Source organism: Asterias amurensis, chromosome 10 (assembly GCF_032118995.1).
Source record: "Asterias amurensis chromosome 10, ASM3211899v1".
Classification (NCBI taxonomy): domain Eukaryota; kingdom Metazoa; phylum Echinodermata; class Asteroidea; order Forcipulatida; family Asteriidae; genus Asterias; species Asterias amurensis.
The window spans coordinates 18593888-18620495 of record NC_092657.1 but is presented as its reverse complement, the minus strand read 5'-3'; the positions used below and the strand labels follow the sequence as shown (position 1 = coordinate 18620495).

The following is a 26608-nucleotide window of genomic DNA, read 5'->3' as shown; positions in this document are numbered from 1 at the left end:
CGAATAAGTGGCCCCTAACTCAGCATACATTGTGTAAACCTTGCGCGTTGCACTGTATCGCATGCTTATTTATATCCATGTTAGTTTCGTTGCAACTTCGCGCACTTGCGCGTACGCCCGCTGAAAATGTAGAAATGTTGAGTGCGCGCGTGTAACAGGTGCGCGGGTATAAATTGACGCTGAGCTCATGCGCGCGTTTTAATGGACAATTTTGACAATTTTAGCCGTTTAATTTAGCCGGTTGGTGGCTGGCGGTGTTAACGGTATCCCTCGCCTCCGGCTCGGTCCGTTAACAGCGCCAGCCACCAACCCGGTCATTACCACGAAGTGAAGACAGGGTTTTTGCATTGTTATACCCTAAATAGCTACCTACACCCTGTTGTGGAGCGTGACTCGTCACTGCAGCACTAGCCCTGGCGGCTTTACACTTTCGTTTTGTACTACAGTGACGTCCAAGACATCAGGGTACATTTCTGGGGCGGAAATTTTTTACAGCTTCATAACTCAAATCTTACCTGCAAGAAAGCACCAATTTCAACAGATTCACATTCCATGGCAGCATATGTTTTCCTGCGGTGGGTTTTGATCGTCATATATTCTTCACAAATCCGTCATTTTCATGAAATAATGCAGCTCCCAACGTTAACGAATTCCCATTTTTGTTCGAACTCTCACAGTCTGCCGTGTGTACGCAAGACGCACGACGCGCAAATTTTGAATTGTGTTGTTAACGCTGTGCAGTCAAGCTACGGTGACCAAAAATTTATGCGTCTAAGCTTGCATAGTGCGTCTTGCACGCGAATGTATACGCGTACGCACGACAACAGACAACACTGTGAGAAAACGATCGAAACGGGATTTTTTTTTACGTTGGAAGCTGCATTATTTCACGAAAATGACAGATTTGTTAGGAAAATATGAGGACCAAAACCCACCGCAGAAAAATGTATGCCGCCATGGAATGTGAATCTGTTGAAATTAGTGGCTTGTTGCAGGTAAGATTTAAGTTATGAAGCTGTGAAATTTTTCCGGCCCAGAAACGGGCCTCATTAGTTAGGACTCTGTTCCAGTGTACAGAAAAAGAGTCCTATATAGGGCTACCGCAGCACTACGTGTTGCACGTGTAAACTCGTTATGCACGACCAATGTGGAAGGTACGTTGTTCTCTAAACATGATTTTTTTTTAATTTTCAACTATCGATTTGAACCGGAAGACGAAGTCAAAATGGAGTCATGTCTGTGAGAAGTTTACGGAGTTTTTAACAACCTTTCTGATGATGATATACGAATTGTAGTCAAAAGGTACGGACGTAGATAAGCCCAAAAATGAACTGTTGAAGAAGAAATACAATTGCAAACTTTGACTTTCCAGTACGAACAAAAGGGGTCATACGATTTTAACGGTTACTTTTCAAATGTAGCACCAATCTTGATCTATCAGATGTCCGAACATGAATATAAAAGCTGTAAAATTCAAAGACTTTATACATCAACTAGCAAATGGTCACGTTTTCAACGTAAAACCCCAGTTGATGACTAAAAGGGTTTCCTCTTCTAATGAAAATCTCACTATGTGTGAAGTTTCAAGTTCATACGAGCTTGGGAAAGGTGCTTTTGCTAGCGGACGAAGAGAATAACTAAACTTAAGTTTGTGTCGTAACAAAAACTAGGTGTTCGTATAGTCGATACATTTCTGGTCGTAACACATCCCAGTTCAGTTTGAATACATGTAAGCTTCATTTCACCTTGACCAAGCCTAAATTGTAATACTTAGTATATACATCATGAACCTGCACCTTTATGGTGACGTCATGAGACGCTTGATGACGTCATCGTAACAAAAACAAGGTGTTCGAAATGTCGATAAGTTTCTGGTCGTAACACATCCCAGTTTTAATACATGTAAGCTTCACTTCACCTTGACCAAGCCTGAATTGTATTACTTAGCATATAGATCATATAGATCATGAATCATCAAGGTGACGTCATTAACCCTTGATGACGTCATCGTGGTGTGAACAATTTTTTTTCGGAAGTAACAAATCCCAGCTTGGATATATGCACAGCTTGATTACCAATGTTGCATTTTATAAGCAACTCCGATTAAGACATGTCAAAAGTTCAAGAAAAGGTCACCAACATATCCATTTTTGAAGTTAAGCTCTTTCATATTATGATGTATAAATTTTTAAAGATGAAATTGATAGATATTGACATGAAATAAATGTCTCTTAAAATGCCCCCCCCCCCTCCCCACACACACACATATGTTCGACTGTAGAAGAGACTTACAAACCGAAAGGGAAATGTATGTCGAGAACGCCTTGATCACAGACAATACGAAGCCACATGTAAGTACTGACCGGGCCCGACTTTGCTTAACCTCAGTTATCGGACCAGAACCGGTACCTTCAACGTAGTATGGTCGTAGTTCTTGATAAATTTCAACTTCCGATTTTAACCGGAAAGAAGAAGCGTGTGAAAGACGTATTATACCAAGATAGAAAATCAGGGAAATACGTCTTACCAAAATAGAATATCAGGGAAACACGTTTTCCCAGAATAAGATATCGGAGAAAGACGTCTGACCAGGATAGTATCAGGAAATAAGTCTTACCAAGAAAGAATATCAGGGGAAAACGTTTTCCCGCGAGTTCGATGTTCGATCGAGGCAAAGTCTGCCTCGATTGACGTCACAAAAAGGGTAGGCGGAGTCACCCCCACCCAACTTTATTTGTTTGTTTAAACATATAAATCGTTAAAAACAACCACATAATGATACTCTTATGTTTGAAAAGAAAATATATTGCCAGGTGGCTTTAAGGTTCATGCTAAATACCATAAACAGCGGGGGGGGGGGAGGGGAAACAAAGTTATGAAATTAAATCAGAGTGGGAAGCGGCACTTATGGTAACAGAAAGTAGCCCTTTAACACAGTTTGCTAAAATGTCCGACCACTGGTTCCAAATAAAAAGCGCTCTGACGTCATTTTGTTTTTGACCAATCACGCTGAGAATCCGAAAGGACGGTGATGTCTTTTGGGCGTGGTCTGAGCCAGTACTGTACAAACTTTTGCGGCGTAATTGTTATAAAAGGTGTACACGTACCACTAAAATCATCAAATTCAGCATTTATCTCGGAGAGCAAGACAGCTTACACAAGGTAAGTTATTATTATATGCATATGAAACACTGGTTGAATGATTGAACAGTTTAAAGTAGGCCATCATAAATATAGGTTTTCTCGGTCAAATTCGGCAAATGAGCAGCCAATTTCATTTTCAGGCGCTCGAATTAAAGCTATTTTCGTTTTGAGGCATTCACGTTCCTAGCACTCATTCTTTTTCATGACACACAATCATCATTCAATTTAGCAAAGCTGGTTCGACTAGAGATTTTGCTGATTTAATCATTTTCAATTTCGTAAAGAGGCAATCAATTTCGCTCACCGAGAATTCAAACAAGTACGACTAAAGAAATACGAATAAATAGATAAACTGTATAAGGCAAACCGTTTCGTACCATCACATGTTCAAGATGGAATGCTTCCTTCAAAAAGGCGAAGTCGAGCTGAAGAATCGATCTTTCAATAAATTAAAATTTGTTTCCAGTAGACTTTACATTGGGCCCAATAAGGGTTGTTTTATTTTTTTATTTCTTTATCTTTGGGGGAGACCTTCAATGGTTAACTGACCAAGACCTGACATTTGAATGTGTTTGAATGTTGTTTTTTGTTTTTGTTTTTTAATGTGTTTCCAGTTGTTGTTTTTTGTAAATATTCACCAACTATCTGTTGGCGTGCCAAACATCTTGGCATTTATGTTCAGGAGTGCCAAAACATTAACCGCATGCCTTTAACATTCGTATAAGGAAACAAAAAGTTAACCAAGCGTTTTTAAGACTGCACAACTATCAGAATTTACTGCCTCAAACTGAAATTGAATGACTAAATACACGCCTCAAAAACACTCCTGCTAATTTGAATGCAGCTTCGGTGAGTTGTTAAATTGAATGATTAATTTGTTAAATCGACGGACGTAAAAGTAGATTTGACTTGTTTTAAAATGAAATAGAATGACCCTTTTTTAGTAACATTCGATTTCGTGCGAAATAGAATAGGCTGGTGGTTAAATTGGCTGCTCATTTTCCGAAATTTACCGAGAACACCTATACAAAAGACTTTTAATCAAAGACTCAGGCCGGTGTTTACTGTACCTGCACCCCCAATAAATACGTTAGGGTTTGGGTACTTTTTGTACGACACAAACACAAACATCCACAGAGATTTACATTCAACTTACGCTTTATAAAACTGATGGCAGAACGTTTCCCTTGTTTAGGTGTTCCCGGCCAATTTCAGCAAAAAGTCATGCAATTTCATTGACATGCATTCAAATTCACGAAGTTTCCCGTAATCCTCTCAAACTAGGGTTTCTTTTTAGCTCTTAATGCATTCAATTTCGTTTTCGTGCACACATGATCTGCAATTTTCTCGTTCAGATTCGCTTCAGTGATTCTATTTCATTTTTTAGGTATTCAAGACTACACTTTGACCATAATTAAGTTGAATTTCTACCACCTATTTACAATTGATGCATTCGAACTAAGACTCACCGAAGCAAACATGATTTTGCTGCTAGTTTGAGTTTTCTTTTTTATTTATGTGCAACGAATTTCAGAGAGAATGAGCAGGGCTGGGGTAAGGACATGAAAAAGTAACAGGGACTATGACGATATGGGATATGGGAAACTGAACTGAGAAAAATCAAACCGTAAAAACAGGGATAGAGCCACTATAAGTGGGACCCGCGCAAAACTGGAAAACATGAGTTATGGGCAAACACTGACATGCAAAGAACAATGCCAACGCACCGGACCGCGGGGAAGGGAGGCAGGAGGCGCGGGATTATGGAACGGGGAAAGGGAAGGAACACACGATGGAACAGGGAGTGGAGGAAGGGCAAAATAATTTATGGGAAAATAAACGGGCTGGGAATATATATAGGGAAAGGGAAAACAAAGGGACTTGAAAACGGTACAGGACCGGAAAATAATAAACTGCTCGGGAACAATAGGAATCAAACGGTTCGTCGTTACTCAGAGTGTCCCTCCACTTACCCCTCCCCCTTTTCACCACGCTACTTGCAGAATTAAATACGCAATGATGTCTAGCGGTTGTCGCAACGGGGTATAACGGGACAAGTGGTAAGGAAAGCACAATGCAAACACACGGGATTGCGGGGGAACGAAGGCAAACGGAGGCGCGGGTTATATGGCCTGGGACGGGAGAAGGAAGGGGCTCAAGGGGACAGGGGACGGTGGAAGGGGCCGGGATACAATAGGCCTACGGGAAAGGGAAAAAAGACTTATAAACAATACGGGATATGAAAGTAATAAACTGAACGTGAAAAAAAAAAAAATCCGAAACGGGACTGGGAAAGAACCACTAGCAGGACCTGCGCGGCTGGATGGGAGGTCAACAAATAAGGAGAAACGACAAAAATAAAAAAAAAGTCAGCAAGTGTCCCGTGCACAACGCTACATTTGCGGCATTTTTAACATTATTGATTCAGAAATTCAAAATAGTTATCTAATAAACGAAAAGCCAAACAAATAACAACAACAAGGAATCAGCTGTAATCTTGCGCTTGGTTCATTGTGAACCAGTAACAATGTAGTAACTTAACTTCATAGTAATAATGTTACTCTCAATTTAAGTTATTACAATAACAATCGACTTTTTTTACGAAATTGATTGAGCGAAATGTTTCAGAATAAAAACAACAAGTTTGAACACAAATTCAGAAATTCATAAAATATAAAGTCTTCCGTCTGAACTACTAAATGAGTTGAACATAAATAACGGGTTATTCCATGTCAGACCAACGCACTTTTTTACCTCAATAGAAATTGTTTGTAGTTCCTAGTGAGCAATTATGCACACAATTTTTAGCCCGATCCGACTTTCCATGTTGTCAGGGCATAAACTGCTAAAATGTATAGATTTTAAAGTAAAGTAAAGTATTTTTGGTAAACATTGTGTCATAACATGTTAATTTTCATCACATAATATCTCCAAATTTAAAATCAAAGTAACGAGAATTGCATCACCAAACCAAATCTTTTATGATTTTTGTTTTCGTTGAAAGTCGATAACCGTGACCTTAAATATGTTATCGTATCCTTTGACCTAATGTTTTTGTATTCAAAAATAAAAAAAATTACTTCAAAATGTACAACTTCATGAATATTTCTGTACAGTTCGTAGGTTAAAAAATAGTCAATATATAAACTACCATTCTTAAATACCTCAGACAGTTTCGCTATTCCTATTGGTGGAGAGCACGTCACTTGGGTGTGTATAAACCTTTGTTTTTGACCAGTAAAAAAGTGTTGAAACATGGGCCTCACACGCGAGCTTGCACCTGTGCTTATAAGACAGTTTCTTCATTCATATTGGTCGAGAGCATTGATCTCCATTATACTGACAGGATAGGACATCGCGTCTAAACGCAGGCCGCGCGCGTATTTTTTCAAACGGGTGAAGACCGTTCGTCACACGAAATGCGCTGTACACTTTTAAACGGAGTTGCTGCAAGCAGAGAGAAGTTTTCGTCCTTTGAATTGCCATTTGGGGATAAATACAATTGGAATCGGATCAAACAAACTAAAAATGCTGATGGTGAAGTCGTGCGCGGCTGTCAATCACTGGAGGAGGGAAAACTGAGTCGGCAAAGGGATTGTCTTTCCATAAGTAGGTAGGCCTTTTCATTTTTTGAGCGATTCATATTATTATTATTATATCTAACGTTACAAATTTAAGCCGGAAATTTAAACTATCTTTCATAAAATAATTATTATAGGCCAAGTATTTGTTATTTTTACCGAGCAATACTATTTGTGTTTTCGCTCCGTTACAGATGGTTGTCTGGAATCGACGAGGACGGGAAGCCCGGATTTCAACAGATGTTTGTCGTAAAAAGTTTCAATTTGTTAATGGAGTCAACTCTCAATTATCACATTGTATTTTGTTTTCACCTTTCTTGTTCTTTTCCCTCGATTTTAGCAAGTAAGTAGTTCTCACTCTTGTGCCTACTCGAATTGTTTATTGTAGGAGCGACTCTTGTTTTGTCTTTATATGGTTTATTGCCATTTTCTCAATGAACTGAAAGAATAAAAAAAAACATGTACCTGAATCCCAATACAGTTTCTCGGCCGAGTGTTTGTTTAGAAATTTAAATATCATTATCATAATACTAATAGGGCATTTGATAGAAACAAATGTAAAGTTAGTTTGCTTTATTGCATTTCAATCAGAAACTTTTTCATACTTCAAACTATCGATCGTCATGTTTTCCCCACATTTATATTCTCAATTTACAACTTCAACTGACAGACTCAAACCCGACCAAGTGCACACTAATTTACCCGTTTGAAGGAATTGCGCCGCCATTGTTGGGCCGTGTGTTTATGCACGCAGCATAGCGCAATGTCCTATCCAGTCAGTGTAATGGAGATCAATGTTGAAGACCGTTCGTCACACGAAATGCGCTGTACACTTTTAAACGGAGTTGCTGCAAGCAGAGAGAAGTTTTCGTCCTTTTAATTGTCATTTGGGGATAAATACAATTGGAGTCGGATCAAACAAACTAAAAATGCTGATGGTGAAGTCGTGCGCGGCTGTCAATCACTGGAGGAGGGAAAACTGAGTCGGCAAAGGGATTGTCTTTCCATAAGTAGGTAGGCCTTTGCATTTTTTTTAGCGATTCATATTATTATTATTATATTAACGTTACAAATATAAGCCGGAAATTTAAACTATCTTTCATAAAATAATTATTATAGGCCAAGTATTTGTTATTTTTACCGAGCAATACTATTTTTGTTTTCGCTCCGTTACAGATGGTTGTCTGGAATCGGCGAGGACGGGAAGCCCGGATTTCAACAGATGTTTGTCATAGCATCAATAATTAAAAGGTTCGGGAAAGCGACAAGTATATGCGAATTATGTACAGACGATACAAGTTCGTTGAGAGGATCAGTCATCTCGGAAATAGCCGACTTCGTTATTTGTGACCAAAATAAAAATATTTATTTCTGGTGGAACAGTAAACGGTTATGGGAGTTTTGCTGTTGGGATTGTTTTTCAATTAACATGATGAATAGAAGCTTCACAATAAAAAGTTTAAATTTGTTAATGGAGTCAACTCTCACTTATCACATTGTATTTTGTTTTCATCTTTCTTGTTCTTTTCCCTCGATTTTAGCGAGTATGTAGTTCTCACTTTAGTGCCTACTCGAATTGTTTATTGTAGGAGCGACTCTTGTTTTGTCTTTATATGGTTTATTGCCATTTTCTCAATGAACTGAAAGAATAAAAAAAAAACATGTACCTGAATCCCAATACAGTTTCTCGGCCGAGTGTTTGTTTAGAAATTAAAATATCATTATCATAATACTAATAGGGCATTTGATAGAAACAAATGTAAAGTTAGTTTGCTTTATTGCATTTCACTCAGAAACCTTTTCATACTTCAAACTATCGATCGTCATGTTTTCCCCACATTTCTATTCTCAATTTACAACTTCCACTGACAGACTCAAACCCGACCAAGTGCACACTAATTTACCCGTTTGAAGGAATTGCGCCGCCATTGTTGGGCCGTGTGTTTATGCACGCAGCATAGCGCAATGTCCTATCCAGTCAGTGTAATGGAGATCAATGTTGAAGACCGTTCGTCACCCGAAATGCGCTGTACACTTTTAAACGGAGTTGCTGCAAGCAGAGAGAAGTTTTCGTCCTTTTAATTGTCATTTGGGGATAAATACAATTGGAGTCGGATCAAACAAACTAAAAATGCTGATGGTGAAGTCGTGCGCGGCTGTCAATCACTGGAGGAGGGAAAACTGAGTCGGCAAAGGGATTGTCTTTCCATAAGTAGGTAGGCCTTTGCATTTTTTTTAGCGATTCATATTATTATTATTATATTAACGTTACAAATATAAGCCGGAAATTTAAACTATCTTTCATAAAATAATTATTATAGGCCAAGTATTTGTTATTTTTACCGAGCAATACTATTTTTGTTTTCGCTCCGTTACAGATGGTTGTCTGGAATCGGCGAGGACGGGAAGCCCGAATTTCAACAGATGTTTGTCATAGCATCAATAATTAAAAGGTTCGGGAAAGCGACAAGTATATGCGAATTATGTACAGACGATACAAGTTCGTTGAGAGGATCAGTCATCTCGGAAGTAGCCGACTTCGTTATTTGTGACCAAAATAAAAATATTTATTTCTGGTGGAACAGTAAACGGTTATGGGAGTTTTGCTGTTGGGATTGTTTTTCAATTAACATGATGAATAGAAGCTTCACAATAAAAAGTTTAAATTTGTTAATGGAGTCAACTCTCACTTATCACATTGTATTTTGTTTTCATCTTTCTTGTTCTTTTCCCTCGATTTTAGCGAGTATGTAGTTCTCACTTTAGTGCCTACTCGAATTGTTTATTGTAGGAGCGACTCTTGTTTTGTCTTTATATGGTTTATTGCCATTTTCTCAATGAACTGAAAGAATAAAAAAAAAAACATGTACCTGAATCCCAATACAGTTTCTCGGCCGAGTGTTTGTTTAGAAATTTAAATATCATTATCATAATACTAATAGGGCATTTGATAGAAACAAATGTAAAGTTAGTTTGCTTTATTGCATTTCAATCAGAAACTTTTTCATACTTCAAACTATCGATCGTCATGTTTTCCCCACATTTCTATTCTCAATTTACAACTTCAACTGACAGACTCAAACCCGACCAAGTGCACATTAATTTACCCGTTTGAAGGAATTGCGCCGCCATTGTTGGGCCGCGTGTTTATGCACGCAGCATAGCGCAATGTCCTATCCAGTCAGTGTAATGGAGATCAATGTTGAAGACCGTTCGTCACACGAAATGCGCTGTACACTTTTAAACGGAGTTGATGCAAGCAGAAAGAAGTTTTCGTCCTTTTAATTGTCATTTGGGGATAAATACAATTAGAGTCGGATCAAACAAACTAAAAATGCTGATGGTGAAGTCGTGCGCGGCTGTCAATCACTGGAGGAGGGAAAACTGAGTCGGCAAAGGGATTGTCTTTCCATAAGTAGGTAGGCCTTTGCATTTTTTTTAGCGATTCATATTATTATTATTATATATAACGTTACAAATATAAGCCGGAAATTTAAACTATCTTTCTTAAAATAATTATTATAGGCCAAGTATTTGTTATTTTTACCGAGCAATACTATTTTTGTTTTCGCTCCGTTACAGATGGTTGTCTGGAATCGACGAGGACGGGAAGCCCGGATTTCAACAGATGTTCGTCATAGCATCAATAATTAAAAGGTTCGGGAAAGCGACAAGTATATGCGAATTATGTACAGACGATACAAGTTCGTTGAGAGGATCAGTCATCTCGGAAATAGCCGACTTCGTTATTTGTGACCAAAATAAAAATATGTATTTCTGGTGGAACAGTAAACGGTTATGGGAGTTTTGCTGTTGGGATTGTTTTTCAATTAACATGATGAATATAAGCTTCACAATAAAAAGTTTAAATTTGTTAATGGAGTCAACTCTCACTTATCACATTGTATTTTGTTTTCATCTTTCTTGTTCTTTTCCCTCGATTTTAGCGAGTATGTAGTTCTCACTTTAGTGCCTACTCGAATTGTTTATTGTAGGAGCGACTCTTGTTTTGTCTTTATATGGTTTATTGCCATTTTCTCAATGAACTGAAAGAATAAAAAAAAAACATGTACCTGAATCCCAATACAGTTTCTCGGCCGAGTGTTTGTTTAGAAATTTAAATATCATTATCATAATACTAATAGGGCATTTGATAGAAACAAATGTAAAGTTAGTTTGCTTTATTGCATTTCACTCAGAAACTTTTTCATACTTCAAACTATCGATCGGCATGTTTTCCCCACATTTCTATTCTCAATTTACAACTTCAACTGACAGACTCAAACCCGACCAAGTGCACATTAATTTACCCGTTGGAAGGAATTGCGCCGCCATTGTTGGGCCGCGTGTTAATGCACGCAGCATAGCGCAATGTCCTATCCAGTCAGTATAATGGAGATCAATGGTCGAGAGCGACAGCTGGAACAGTTGTTCCATATCACGCGATACGCGCGACGCGCACAGCATTCCCTTATAAGGAGTTGTTTACCCGAGGGCCTTACCATTTCATACCTGGAGGGGTGTTGTGTTGAAAGAAATCATTGAACATTATTATAATTCTTGCATTATTTTACTTTTTGACCAAAAAGTGTTGATTTTTTTTTACCGAAAAGGTAATTATGAATGGGAATCAACGTGTGTTAAATCGGTTTTCAACTACAGTGGTTTACACCCGCCGAGGCCTGGTTCTTGATAATTTACCTCGACTTCGTCTCGGTAAAGTTATCAAGAACCAGGCCTCGTTGGGTTTAAACCACTAGTTGAAAACCTATTCACCACACATTGATCCCCTTGATTTAAATCCACAAGCAAAACCCACTATTCTGTTTTTAATATGACTGAAACTGTTCACGATTGTTTTTTTTTCCATGTTGAGGGCTAATGTGGTCCACCGAATCATTCTTTAAATTATCAGCAGTGACGTACCCAGTGTTGTTTTTTCGTTGTAACGAGAGCTCGGCGATTTGTCTTGTTTTTACCACGTGGATATAACCCAAGTATTGAACGTACGTTACACCTGCCTCATTTGTCTTTTGTTTATAACTTAAAGCCATGGACACTTTCGGTAAACAGTGTTGTTCAAAGGCCCACACTTCGTGTATCACAACTTATATAAAAAAATAACAAACCTGTGAAAATTTCGGCTCAATCGGTCATCGAAGTCGGGAGAAAATAACGGGAAAACCCACCCTTGTTTCCGCACGTTTCGCCGTGTCATGACACGTGTTTAAAATAAATCTGTAAATTACCTTTTTAGTCAGGTGGCTTAGTGAAATTACCGTTACACGGCGGACAAAAGCACCATTTTTGGCACAGGGCTTCCTAAAGGGTCTATTAAATAAATTAGCCGAGGAGCCCTCCAGAATTTTTGTTATTTTTTATGTAAATCGCTAAATTTCAAAACGGCCGCCAAAATGACAAAATATCATTTTTATTGAGTCCTGGGGGTCATACAAACCTCAAGGTGGTTGCTAAGTGACTTACAGGTAATTTGACAATATAGGAGTACAACATCTTTTTTTTTTGCTTTTTAAACATCGCAAATACTCAACTAGGGGGCGGATCTAAATATTCTGAAGACAGGGGGTTTCTGGCTACAAAGTTATCTTTCTCTGCCTGTATCCGAGCCCACAAGGTGCACGATTCGGTTACAATTGATTCATCTATGCACATACGACCTGAAAACTAATCCAAGGAGAATTGCCCATTCATCTGATTGCATTTGAGAGGCTGACAATCTGTGGCTGGGAGATCTCCTTTGTTGGGAGGCCCTGATCATTCTGCTGGAAGTTCTCCAGGATATCTCTCACATTTTCGAGATGTCATTCTGCTTGAAGTTGCTTCAGCAGGAAGTATCTGGTCCCGAGAGCATCCATAACTAATAAAAACAACAGGTTTTCTTTGAGCCAAAAAGCTCCACCTGAATCTTTCACACTGTTCTTATGCTCATGAGCTTGATTATAGCGATCACATAGAACTAACTGAAAGGACCAAGTGCACACAAAACTTCCCCAACTCATCATTAACAGGGCAAGGAGCTCATCACCTATGCGGACAGCAGGCATCCTCCATGAGTAGTTTACACGGTTCATGACAAAGAACAGCAGTGTAAGTTCCTGCAAGACAATCAACATACAGAAAGAGGGGAGGATTCTCTCTGTGAGCCCGTGAAGATGAGAATGAGGTTTTTTGTCTAATGGGTCCAAGTATATGAAAGTAGGATTTCTCATCTGTTTCTTTTCTTCAAGCTGTGGCAGACTCTTTATCTTTGGGGCCCTCAATGAGCATGACACCCTAACTCATGGAGATGTGCAGAGACAAGAGAGTGATCTTGTCGGCTTGCCTATCGAGTTTCTGTGTGGGATGCCTTCAGATACATGTCAGCCACACAAGATAATGCTTCCTCTTAGAAAAATGTCGTCCGGTCCGGCCAGAAACTTCAAGCAGAGACATCCCCAAGCTTATTCCAGAGTGCCTTTTGTGTTAGCATACCACCTACATGTAGCACATGTTTACTCTCGCAGTGAGAATCTGGTCATTTCTTCTGTACCGACTTTGCCAGGGTGAACACAGGTTGGTCGAAGTAATGTCTGGATTTGTCATTGACTAAGACATTTTACAGTTTGTCTCTCAACATCCATTGCATGCTTGATTATAGCAGGAGTGGGGACTTCTCAAATAATAGGAGAGTTTGATGTTAATTTTAATGCTCTACCGATCTAAGCACCTCTCGACTTGAAACATAACACGTATACAATCTGGCATTACTTTAAAGCCATGACACTTTCGGAACAGAAACAAAAGTTCACAGATTTACAAATACCTTACAGGGCTTACAAAGGGTAATGGTAAAAGACTTCTCTTGAAATATTATTCCATGAAATGCTTTACTTTTTGAGAAAACATTAAAACAATTATCGATTCTCGACTACGAAAATTACGGATTTACAGTAAACACATGTCATGACACGGCGAAACGTGCGAAAACAAGGTAGGGTTTTCCCGTTATTTTCTCTCGACTCCGATGACCGATTAAGCCTAATATTTTACAGGTTTGTTATTTTATATATAAGTTGTGATACATGAAGGGTGGGCCTTGGACAACACTGTTTACCGAAAGTGTCCAATGACTTTAAAGAAATGGCTGGTATATAATAGGCTTAGTAGCTGTCGGGAAAGAGTGTGCTTTTCCTTTCCAGAAAGGTGGTATAACTGTGTACACCGGTTGTTTTTTATTAGCGTAACAATCCCCTATATATACTTCGAAAAAAATGAGAAATCTTTGAAAGTGTCTTTTACATTGGTCTAAAGTAGTTATACAAAAAAGGAAAAAAAAGTGATATTCTGTTATGTAGGCCGCCATTTTGAATTTTTGCGATTTACATAAAAAGAAATTACAAATTCTGGAGGGCTCCTCGACTAGTATTGATTAATATACCCCTAGGAAGCCCTGTGGGAAAAAAAGTGTGCTTTTGTCCGCCGTGTAATGGTAACCTTTATATTTTACGCTTAGCAACCTGACTATATGTAAACCCTGTAAGTTATTGGCAAATCTCTGAACTTAATTTTTTTTTTCTCTGTTTCGACGTACGATATCCAACAGTTTGTATGATGCATTTCATTTTGAAGATCAAACTGATTTATTTCCAATAAGAGGTAATTTAATCCATACTTTACAAACTGTTTCTGTGTGTGGGTTTGGTCCTTAGCAAGTGGAAGGTTTATGTTGGTGTCAGTACAACTTAAACTTATATGAAAATAAGAGATTCATTGTATTTTCAATTATTTGTTTTTATTCCTTTAACATTATAGTAAAATGGCCGAGCTTTCTTACTCAGTGCTCGTCGTGTGCATGCTTGGTTTGGTGCATATCATTGCAAGTACTGATCAAGAAACATGTGACAAGGAGCTTCCCGAGTCGTAAGTTTTTCATTATTTTCTCAAGCAGTAGACCGATTGCGCTGTCAATACTAACATGTGATCATGTGATTGGTATATAAAAACACAGCTACACCAGTACAGACATAATATATGAGCAGGCGCGTACTGATTTAAATCAGATGTTGTGTTTGATAAATGCAGAATTCTACTACTTAAGAGGTGTCTTTTGAGAGTATGGTTAGATTATACGTAACTAAATTGCCGAGGTTTGAGCGAGCTCATGCGCCGTGGTTAGTGCGGTGTGCACGGCGTGAAGTCGGGCTATGCCAAAGGAGACCTCAAAGTTGTCCGACTGTTGCCGACAGCTACCCCTTCTTATTAAATAAGTTAAGGTTGAAAATAAAAGAATGCGCAGCTTTTCAAGGAGATTTGTTTTTGCTTTATATTGGCAGTAAAATCATTACAACAAAACCACACTTTCCGTGCACAAACACAATTATGACTTCGTGTGAGCATTCTCGTAGAATTTCCTCGGTTTCTTTTTTTCAGCAACCGCTAAAGTCCCAAGATACAAACTCAAGACTATTCTTCAGTGATTTCGAGAATTAAAGCCTCTATTAAAACAAACAAACAAACGCAACAATAATCATAAGTCTTTTTAATGCACGTTGATATGCAGATGCCGTGTTTGTTGATGTGTAATACCCATCTCAGGTCACATGACGTTCGCAGCACAACCGGTCTATTAAAGACACTGGACACTATATCAGTAATTGTCAAAGACCAGGCTTCTCACTTGATTTATCACAACATATGCAGACAAACGAACCTGTACAAATTTAAGCTCAATTGGTTCAATGAACAAACAAAAACACCCTTGTCACTCGAAGTTGTGTTCTCTCAGACGCTTGATTTTGAGACATCGAAATCTAATTCTGAGGTCTCGAAATAAAATAATACTCGTGACCGAGTAAGGTTCTATGCTAATAATTATTTTGAGTGTAATTACCAATGGCGTCGACTGCCTTTAAAAGGCCTTTTGAGCTTTGTTAGGCATTTTGTTACTCCGGCTCTAAAAAAAAAATTCCCTCATTTGACCATCCATTGATTTGTAATGACCTAGCTAGCAGGGTTTAATAATGCAACAGACTAGGTTGGATTGTTTTTCTCATCCTCTGGTTATCTCGAATATCAGGAATAACTAGATCCAAACATTATAATCTGTTCCTTGATGTGTTATATTTTACCTTCTCGACAGTTGTTGTGCTGGAAAGGAAGTTCCTCCAGCATCCCCACCTGAGTGGCCATCGAGCCAGAGTCCAGCAGGTGGATCTGAAGCAAACATTAATGCTACGCTCTGTGTCCTCTACAGACAAGTCAATTGTTTGGTGTGTAACCACCCGTATCAGTAAGTTTTGATATCCGTCTTTGACTGACGCACGTGATACGCAATAGTTATCAAAAGTAAAAATTCATTTTCTTTTTCTAAAACTTAAAGGCCTACATGAGCATGTTTTGAGTTATTAATAACACAATGCAATTTATTTGTCATAACTGATACGTGTATATGACGTGTAATATATTTTATGTTTAAATACCGATCTTTACTGTTATCATTACTAATTCGGCCTTTCCTTGGCTTTATTGAATTATGAACATTGCACAAATTAATATACAAATATTGTCCACTCCAATGTTGGTCCAAATATGCACGATTTGTGCCCCAAATCACATAACACCAACGTTAACAAATATTTACTCAGACATTGACGTACAAAAAAAAATCATATACACTAGCGCTGGCTATGGGTTGGGTCATGAGTCTGGGCTGAATAATAATGTAGAGGACGTCCGTCTTACATGCACTCTAAATAAGAAGTGTGAAAACTTGCTGAGTAAATGTGTTGGGAACGCAAGTTGAGTACCTTTTTACGCAATGTTGGGCTACGTGGCGATTTGGCTAGTACCCTCGAGAGTTGTGTCAGAAATGTTACGCATAGTTGGGTAACTGTTTAACACAGAAATTTTGTAAATTGCGACGCAACCCCTACTGCGTAAACCCTCCAAACGACTACATGTGATCACGTGACCAATAGTGGGTATAGAAAAACACAGCTACACACAGTCATGGTCAAATAAAGTGATCAACAAGGGAGTGCAGTTTTGGTCAAAATTATTCGTCAGAAATGATTTGATCAAGTATTGGTTTTGTCGTTCTATCTTACTGAATAAAATTCCCATCCAACATTTGCAGTGAAATATGTGTTCCACAGAATTAAAAAGCAAATGCACCACTTTATAACTTGAGCAACTATACACCATCGTGGAATCGCTCAGGAATCAAACCAGATCGCTCAGTGTTTGAGTGTATAAAACATCCCCTTTCGATACGATATTTGTTTATAAATTCATGCAACTCGAGAACATAGGGCCTTTTTGGATTGAAGAACTGCTAAAAACGCTCAAAAGTGTAATTAATACTTATGGAGGTCAACTCAGTTTTCCCGGGGTTTGCTCACTAAATTGAACAGCACCGCCGTTCCATTCATCTTACACAACTGGATCGCATGTCTAAATAAACTAAATAAAATACTTTTTGCAATGATGTAATAATATTTTTGATTGGTCTTGAGGAATATAGGGCCTTTTTCGATCCAATTGTTGAACTCCTTTCATATCTGAAGACGTGACCCGTAATGGGTATGTAGTAGTTAGTAAAGTCTGGCTCCATTGGTTTCCCGTATGCAGGCAACGAACACACTTGTTGTACTGGGCACTAGCCCAATACACTCATGCTTCCGTCCACGTGAAAGACGAAGCGAGTGACTCTGTTTTTTTTCGTCGGCGAAATCGCGAAATATACTGCTTCAATCTCAGATTTGTGTACAAGTAAAGGGATTTTATAAAAGTATTTATGTTCCGCTTCCGTTTTTAATCACTGCCATAAGTTAAATCTGTCTAAATATCCAGCAATTAAGTGTAAGAATTGACATCCTCGCGATGGATCACCTCGTTATTTTTGAGAGGGGTAAACTGTGTGTGATGATCCCGATTCCAATGAAGAGATCTAGATCTGGAGATGGATTGGAAGAACGGTTAAAAGGTTCACAATTAACAATTATTTTTAATTTTTTGCTTTTTTCGGTAATATATAGCAAATGTTCTTGAAGATGTTTTCAAAGTGTTGAAATTTGCTGTTTTTTTTCTATAAAATATTTTTGGGAGAACAAAGTCAGTATCGGGTTCACAAAATTAGCAAGAAAAGGGAGGGCTAGATTGGTTTATCCTTTGTTGCTCAATGTCACAACCAACGCATCGGGGTTGTTGTTGCAACCGAGGAAGAACCAAACACTGCAGAAATAAATTTGCACTCAAGCCAATCAAGATTATATTTACAAAATATTACAAATTTATTTACAACACAATTCTGCTCTCTGAGTTCCTTTCTGTGGCCACCGCTTAAACAACGAAATTCACGCCTCAAACTACAATAAATCCAACCCTCAAAATTCACTACTTCCAATCCACGAAGTCAGTCACCTCAACTCTTAGCTTTTGGAGTTACAGACTCCGAGTAATCTTAACTAGTTTCTCAGCTTCCTTCTTCTCGCTAAATTCAACAATATTATATATCAAGTACTTTGCAAATTCTCAATGCTTCAACAATCTATCTCCAGTACTTTGCAAATTCTCCATAATTCGACAACATATCACAGTACTTTGAAACTTTTCAATAATTCGACCCCAATTTGTCACAGTACTTGGTAACTTCTCAATAATCCAACAAGTGTTCAACAACTGTCTATTCTAAGGGTTAACCTCACTCCTTAGGCTCGTCAACTCTCTCGTTGAATCTACACTATCATAGATCATCAATGTTCGTACAAGTGTTCATTGGATGTTCATCTTGGCATTCTTTCCCAGTTCCAGATTATCCAGTTCAATTGATGCAAAGGTTTCGCCTCTCCGGCTTTCTCATTCACCACCATAGCTCAGTGTATGTTGGCCGACATTCCCATGTGCTTTCTCATGTTACAGAAGCGTCAAATCCTCCACTCTCGGAAATTACTAGCCGGGTGGATAAGGGATATCTATAATAACTAAAAATGAACCAAAACTGTACAAGAACAAGGTCGCTAACATTATGGGATGGTATCGGCACGCTTTCCAATAAAACAATGACAAATTATCAAACTTGCAATTCTCCGCTTTTGGACCATTAATTCCTTTAAACAAAAATGATTTTACAACACAGTAGCTGTAGCCGCTGCACAGTAGCCAGTAGCGTTTGCCCCAGTAGTTGCACAGTAGCAGCTCGCGTTAGCACTATTTACAACAGCAAATCATGGCCCTATATTTTAGTGTACCACAAAATATACAAAACAACTATTTGCAACTGCTTCCATTAGTCAATCTGTGACACTCAAATCGTTATCGTTATCGTTATCGTTATCGTTATCGTTATCGTTATCGTTACCGTTATCGTTATCGTTATAGTTATCGTTATCGTTATCGTTATCGTTATCGTTATCGTTATCGTTATCGTTATCGTTATCGTTATCGTTATCGTTATCGTTATCGTTATCGCTATCGTTATCGTTATCGTTATCGTTATCGTTATCGTTATTGTTATTGTTATTGTTATTGTTATTGTTCAGTCTACTACAACAAGCATGACAATTATAACACTCTTTATTGTTTTCAGTTTGGAAATAATTATCAGGCTACATGCACTGTATTCATGGCTGTATGCGAGAACATTATCCGCTCTAGTTTTATTTACCCCCTTTATCTGGAATGGCTGTGACCGCACTGCATGTTCATGAATATGTGTGTTTGTGCACACAAGTGTTGTGTGAAAGAGCAGGGGCTTATTTTTTGTCCGAAATGGGATAGATTATTAACATTAAAAAAGGTTTCAGACACGTGATGATTTTTTTATCGTTATGTTTCTGAAGAAAAACAAATCCGTCACAGCTGTACTTGAAGCAAAAAATTTATTAGTTATGGCTGCATGAATGTGTCAACAGGAACTGAAAAGAAAAATAGAACGAACATTCATTTTTGTTTGTCTAAACAAAACAATTTACGATAGGTTGGATTGGTGGAATATCTCCCGATTGTTTCTCTAGGCCGAGCCCGGTCATCTGTACCGAGCATAAACATGATGAAATCTTCCACGGAACAAATAATCTTTTCTGTAAATCACGAACAAGTAAGAGGTCAAGCTGTCATGTTGGCGTCTTGTAACACTTCAAGCAATTGCTCAAAAACGCAATCAAAAAGTTGTTGTTGTATGAATTCGGCCCAATGATCTTGCCCGTATCGTAAAAATTTGATATATATAATTCACGATTTGTAACCCAAGTCGCAAACCTTGACAAAATATTGGTTTGCTAAAAATGATTTTCACAAGCTTACCATGGCATGAAAAGCTTATGACAGCAATATCTTTTATAATCCTTTTTTTTTTTTTTTTGAAGGCCTAAGGCATCGAAGTGTTGTATCACCGCTACCGACGAGACGAATGACACGATGATCGGTGGGCCCTTACCCTTCAACGAGTACCTCATTGGGAAATACAGAGCCCTTGATAGAGGCACAAATGGCTTTTACCTCTATCCCAAGGACGAGGAACAATCTAGCTATTACGACGACAGAACACCAACGGCAAACGGAAGGTATCAATTATTGATGTGCAACATAACTGATTTCTTATACGTATAAATAGTGCGGCCGTCGATTTCACCAACCCCTTCTTAACTTAGGATTAATCTTTTGGACTTCAGTATCCATAAACGTTAGGACGCATTGAACATACCATAAGTTAGGACAAGTTATTTGTCCTAACTCAAAACAGAATTAATCCCTAGCGTTTCGTGAAATCGGTTGGTCCTCTAAAACGCAACGCAACATTTTAAAAGTGTTTACAATAATTGAATGAAATGTTTCGCTCAGTGAATCAGAGTTCGAGTTAGACTTTTTGAAATTCAATCAGTCTTTGAAACTAAACCAATTCAAAATTAAAAATAAGAAGTAGTTTTATATCAAGTTATAAACCAAAACGGAAACTTACTGGGTAAATGTTAACTAGTTTTGTATTCCAACCCAAAATGTATTGAGATGTAGGCATAATAATGGGGCTGGTTTTAAAATACATTTGTTCACTAGATCGTTCATTATAAAGTCCCTAAATCAGGAGACTTTCCCGTCAGGTATTGATTAAGAACATGTTTATTACGCTCCTTTATCACAACATTTATATTCAATATTTCGGACAAAGATTAATAATTTGTTGTGTAATTCTTGAGATATGGTCCCACTTCCGGTTGACCCGGAAGAAGAAGTCAACTTGGGGTCACGGCTTTTCAAAGTTTATTTTAAATGCCTAAGAAGTCTATAAAAGTAACAAGATTGAAAATCGGTTGTGTAGTTCTTAAGATATGGTCCCACTTCCGGTTGAGCTGGAAATAGAACGAAGCGCCCCCTTCGACGAATAATGGCCAGGCCGCAGAGTGCGCCCTCTTCGTTCTATATATTTTTGTTTCGTTCTATATATTTCTGATTCGATCTATATATTTATGTTTCGTCCCATATATTTCTGTTTTGTTCTATATTATTTTTATATTATTATTTCGTTATATATCAATTATTATTTCGTTATATAGATATATATTTCATTCTATATATATTTTATTTCGTTCTATATATTTTGGTTACGTTCTATATATTTTTCTTTTCGTTAGAAAGGAAACTTTTCGGTCAATCCGAAATATTTGTTATTATTAAATACTCTTTTTGTATATGGTATGTATTATTGCAAAGCTGAACTCTTCCTCTTTAAAATGATACCACAATTGCAATGATTACATGTTGCTGGACTTGAACACGTTAATGAGAATGAGACAAAGTCACAAATCAAATGTGCCAAAATTAGCAATATTTTGGTGTTACTGTATGAATTGACACTGTAATTCAAACAAGCAAGACAACTTACTGATCTTAATCCACTTGATTGAGACTAGAAATTGGGTATAGAGCAAGACAACTTACTGATCTTAATACACTTTATTGATACAAAAAGTTCAGTAACGAGTGGATGATCCGAAGGCGTTGATAACAGCATGGCACCTTCTTCTCATGCTGCACACAAGTCTTGTGATGCGCTGATGATGAGGAATTGGCGTTCCATTCTTCATTAAGGAACCTGGTTAGGTCAGCCACAGTTGATGTGTTGGTGGTTCTGGCGCGGACAGCGAGGCCAAGCTGGTCCCACAGATGTTCCATAGGATCCAGGTCTGGACTGTAAGCGGGCCAATCCATCCGGTGCACCCCAACATTTTTCAGGTAGTCAATCACCAGTCGGGCTCGAGGGGGGCGAGCGTTGTCATCTTGAAAGATGGCGTTTGGTCCAAAGTCTGCAAGTATGGGACTGCATCCGGCTGTAGAATATCTTCTTGCAAATACCCATCAAACAAGGTGTTTTTCATGAGATGAGGGTAAATCGTGTCCGATGAGCTCACTGGTGAAAATCACTGTGTAATAGTTCTGAAAAGCTTGATCGGTTTGATTAATGAGCATTACCTATTGACCATTCACAGACAACGGTAATTTTGGCACATTTGATTTGTGACTTTGCCTCATTGTTATTCATGTAGACAAGTCCAGCAACATGTAATCATTGCAAATGTGGCATCATTTTAAAGAGGAACAGTTCAGCTTTGCATTGATATATACCATATACAAAGAGAGTATTAAGAGTCAGTTCAGGTAAATAATTGACATAGTTGCTCACGGTCAAAAAATGAAATTTTTTATACTTTGTGGGTGGGAGGGCCTTGGGGTGCAAGTAAACAATTGCATTTTTAATTCCATATATAGCCCGTTGCCATGGTTACAGCTCATTTTGTTTTTTTTGCCATTTTAGGCCGATTTAGAGGTCTGAAAAACTGGTTTTTAGCTCATATTTACAACTCCACCCCACCAAAATGCAAAATTTTTTCAAAAAACCTTTTATATCACTACAAAGTATCATCCTTGGCCTTCCTTGAGAAAAAAATTATTGCTTTAAATATCACCCTTGTGCTATTTTTGCATCATGCATTACAGTATGTTTTTATAACTTGCAAAATCGACATTTTTACCCTATTTTTGGACCCCAAAATGTCAACTTGCCAGGGGTCTCAGAAAATTCTCCTTTCGGCTGTGATTAGGGCAAACATTGGTCTTTCCATATCTGGTGTCAAAAACTTGGGCAATCGTATCCTGTTGTGACTTTTCAAAACTAGACTTTTTTCCCCCAAACGTGAAAAATGCCATTTTAAGGGTCTTTTCACACATATCGACATACGTGTCCACGGTAAAAAATAAGGAACATTTTTGTTATACTTTGTGGATGGTAGGGACCTAGGGTCCAAATAAACAACATTTACATTTCAAATCATAATATAACACGTTGCCATGGTAACAGTTTATTTGTTTTTAGGCCACTTTAGGCCGATTTTGGGTTCTGAAAAAACTGTTTTTTAGTTAATATTTACAACTCCACCCCACCAAAATCAAAAATATTTCATAAAACCTTTTCCATCACTACAAAGTATCATCCTTGGCTTTACTTGGGACAAGAAAATATTGCTATAAAATTCACCCTTTTGCTATTTTTAGAACATGCATTAGAATATGTTTTTAGAACTTGCAAAATCAACATTTTTACCATATTTTGGCCCTCAAAATGTCATTTTTTTCAGGGGTCTCAGAGTATTTTCCTTTCGGTTTTGATCAGGTCCAAAATTTGTCTTTTTTTCTGGTAGAAAAACTTGGGCAAGTGTATCCTGATGTTAACAGTACTGTTTAAAAAATAGACTTTTTTCCGCAAACAGAAAAATACACTTTGATTTTGTTTTTTCTTCATACTGAATTTCGAACATTAAAAAGTAATAATTCTATCAATCTTGCAGCTTTTCCTAAGCACTCTATAGGCTTAGTGGATTACCCAACATTGATCAGGAACGATTGATGACCTTAATTTTAGATCTTGCCAGGCCCAGCCCCAATCATATTTCTTGACATTGCATAAAACAATGTTTTGTGAATAGCGCCTCTTTTTGTGAAAGTGTTCCCTTTCGGTTGTTATTGGTATTTTCATGTCTTCTGGGTAGAAACACTGTGTTTATTGTATCCTGTTGTGACTGATCATGCCTTAAGTATAGTAATTTTTCCAAAAGCAATGCATGCTTGTTAAAAATCTGGCACTGTTTCCATGCCCTTTGAGTAATGAATACAAAGTTTGTATATAATGGTATCCAACCAAACCATAACCAATGCTTTGAAACTGAGAGTTCTTGATTTGGCTACTTTACCTATTGTACAGGTATGATTCCCATTGCAAGTAGAGTGCGATGAGCATTCTTTACAGGTTGTCTTTAATACAGGGCCTACTCACCTTGGTCCCTGCCTGCTACCAAATGTAAAACTTTTCATAGAGATAGAGATCATAAACAATGTAGTTTCTGTGCTTGAGGCAGATGGTTTGGAGCATCCAATCATGTCCAACACAAATGCGGGAAATTAAAAAGCCTGCTTAAAAGTGTTGGAAAAATTTGCCAAGATCTTATTAAAAACAATGATACTAACGATTTGCATGACGAGCGTAAGAGATCATTTAAAAGGAACACGTTGCCAGGGATCGGTCAAGTTGGTCTTTGAAATGCGTTCGTAACCGCTTGTTATAAAATGCATGGCTAGAAAGATGTTTTTGAGTGATACTTGTCTGGATCATTATATTCTACTTTTAAAATATCTTTCTAATCATATGCATTTTGTAATAAACGTTTACAAACACATTTCAAAGACCAACTCGACCGATCCAAGGCAACGTGTGTTCCTTTAATGAAACAACACGGATAGAAGTTGTAAATACTTGCACCTGCTCAACATAAATAAGTAAGATGCATTTGCAGTGACAAAAGTTTATTCGGGCTAGTTTGATTATTTTTTCCATTCACTATCTTACTAGTTCATAATTAGCATATATGTCTCTGAGAACGATCAACAAAAAACATTGTCAAACATTACCTGCTGAACTCTTTTATTGTTTGCAACAGTACAACTGAAAGGAACCCCACCATGGTTAGGGGAACTGCTTACAGAAGGCCAAAGCAGTTGAATTTGGACACAGTACTTGCTCACTTTTAGAGCCTCTTTGTTCTGATAGGGATGAAAATGTTTAGTTTGGTAGCGAGCAGGGGACCAAGAAGACTGTTAAAAGGCCATGTACAAATGTATACACAAGAATAGTAAAGAATGCTCATCGTACTACTTCTCTTCTTGCAATGTGAATCATACATGTACAACTAGGTAAAGTAGTCATGACAAAACAAGAACTCTCAGTGGCAAAGCATGGTTATAAACTTTTTATATGTTACTTAAAGAACATGGAAACAGTGCCATATTTTTTTAACAAGCATGCTCGTTTTTGTTTTTTATCAATTCACACTAAGGGATAACTTCAAAATGCATTTTTATTGTTTTTAGAAAAATTACCATGTTTCAGGCAGAAGTGTCACAATAGAATACATTAAACCAAAGTGTTTCTCCCCAGCAGACATGCAAACCATAATGATAGCCCAATCACAACCAAAGGGGAAATATTCTGAGGACCAATAATAAATTAAGACAGTACAAACTTTCTTGATGTGCAAGGGAAATTAAAAAATGTCACTTTCAAAAAAGAGGCGCTGTTCACAAAACTTTTTTTATTTTGTTATGCAATGTCAAGAAATATGATTGGGCCTGGGCCGGGGTGGGGCCGGGGCAAATTCTAAGATTTAGGTCATTAACAAGTCCTGATCAATGTTTGGTAATGCACTAAGCCTACAGAGTGCTTATGAAAAGCTGCCAGATTGATGGAATTATTACTAACTTCTTAATGTTATAAATTCAAAATGAAGCAAATATTTCAAAATGCATTTCTCTATGTTTTCGGGGAAAAGGGTTTATTTTTGAAGCAGTTCTGTTGCATCAGGATGCAATTGCCCGGGTTTTTTTTAACAGAAATAAAAAGACAAGTTTTGGCCCTGATCAAAACCGAAAGGAAAATATTCTGAGACCCCTGCAAAAATGAAATTTTGAGTGCAAAAAATATGGTAAAAATGTTGATTTTGCAAGTTCTAAAAACATACTATAATGCACGATCTTAAAACACCACAAGGGTGAAATTTATAGCAATAGTTTTTTGTCTCAAGTAAAGCCAAGGATGATAATTTATAGTGATGGAAAAGGTTTCATAAATATGCTTGTTTTTTGGTGGGGTGGGTGGAGTTGTAAATATTGACTAAAACACAGTTTTTCAGACCCCAAATCGGCCTAAAGTGGCCTAAAAACAAATAAACTGTTACCATGGCAACGTGTTATATTATTATTTGAAATGTAAACGCTGTTTATTTGGACCCCAGGTCCCTACCATCCACAAAGTATAACAAAAATGTTCCTTATTTTTTACCGTGGACACGTTTATCGATACTATGTGAAAAGACCCTTAAAAAGGCATTTTTCACGTTTTGGGGAAAAAAGTAGTCTAGTTTTGAGGCAGTACTGTCACAACATGACACAATTGCCCAAGTTTTCGACACCAGATATGGAAAGACCAATGTTTGCCCTAATCACAGCCGAAAAGATAATTTTCTGAGACCCCTGGCAAGTTGACATTTTGGGGTCCAAAAATAGGGTAAAAATGTCGATTTTGCAAGTTCTAAAAACATACTGTAATACATGATGCAAAAATAGCACAAGGGTGATATTTAAAGCAATATTTTTTTCTCTCAAGGAAGGCCAAGGATGATACTTTGTAGTGATATAAAAGGTTTTTTGAAATAATGTTGCATTCTGGTGGGGTGGAGTTGTAAATATGAGCTAAAATCCAGTTTTTCAGACCCCAAAATCGGCCTAAAATGGCCCCCCCCAAAAAAAAAAAAAAAAAAAAAAATGAGCCGTAACCATGGCAA

The 26608-nt window shown here is 37.7% G+C and overlaps 1 protein-coding gene across 1 annotated transcript in view; it reads left to right on the top strand.

Moving 5' to 3' along the window:
- The first annotated feature begins 3136 nt into the window (after nucleotides 1-3136).
- LOC139943339 (uncharacterized) overlaps nucleotides 3137-26608 on the top strand; it is a 45539-nt gene continuing 22067 nt past the window's right edge. The window contains exons 1-4 of the mRNA XM_071940174.1: nucleotides 3137-3162; nucleotides 14538-14645; nucleotides 15865-16014; nucleotides 20090-20287. Coding sequence (XP_071796275.1) covers nucleotides 14542-14645; nucleotides 15865-16014; nucleotides 20090-20287 — 452 coding nt within the window. The 5' untranslated portion in view covers nucleotides 3137-3162; nucleotides 14538-14541. The remainder of the gene's footprint in view (nucleotides 3163-14537; nucleotides 14646-15864; nucleotides 16015-20089; nucleotides 20288-26608) is intronic.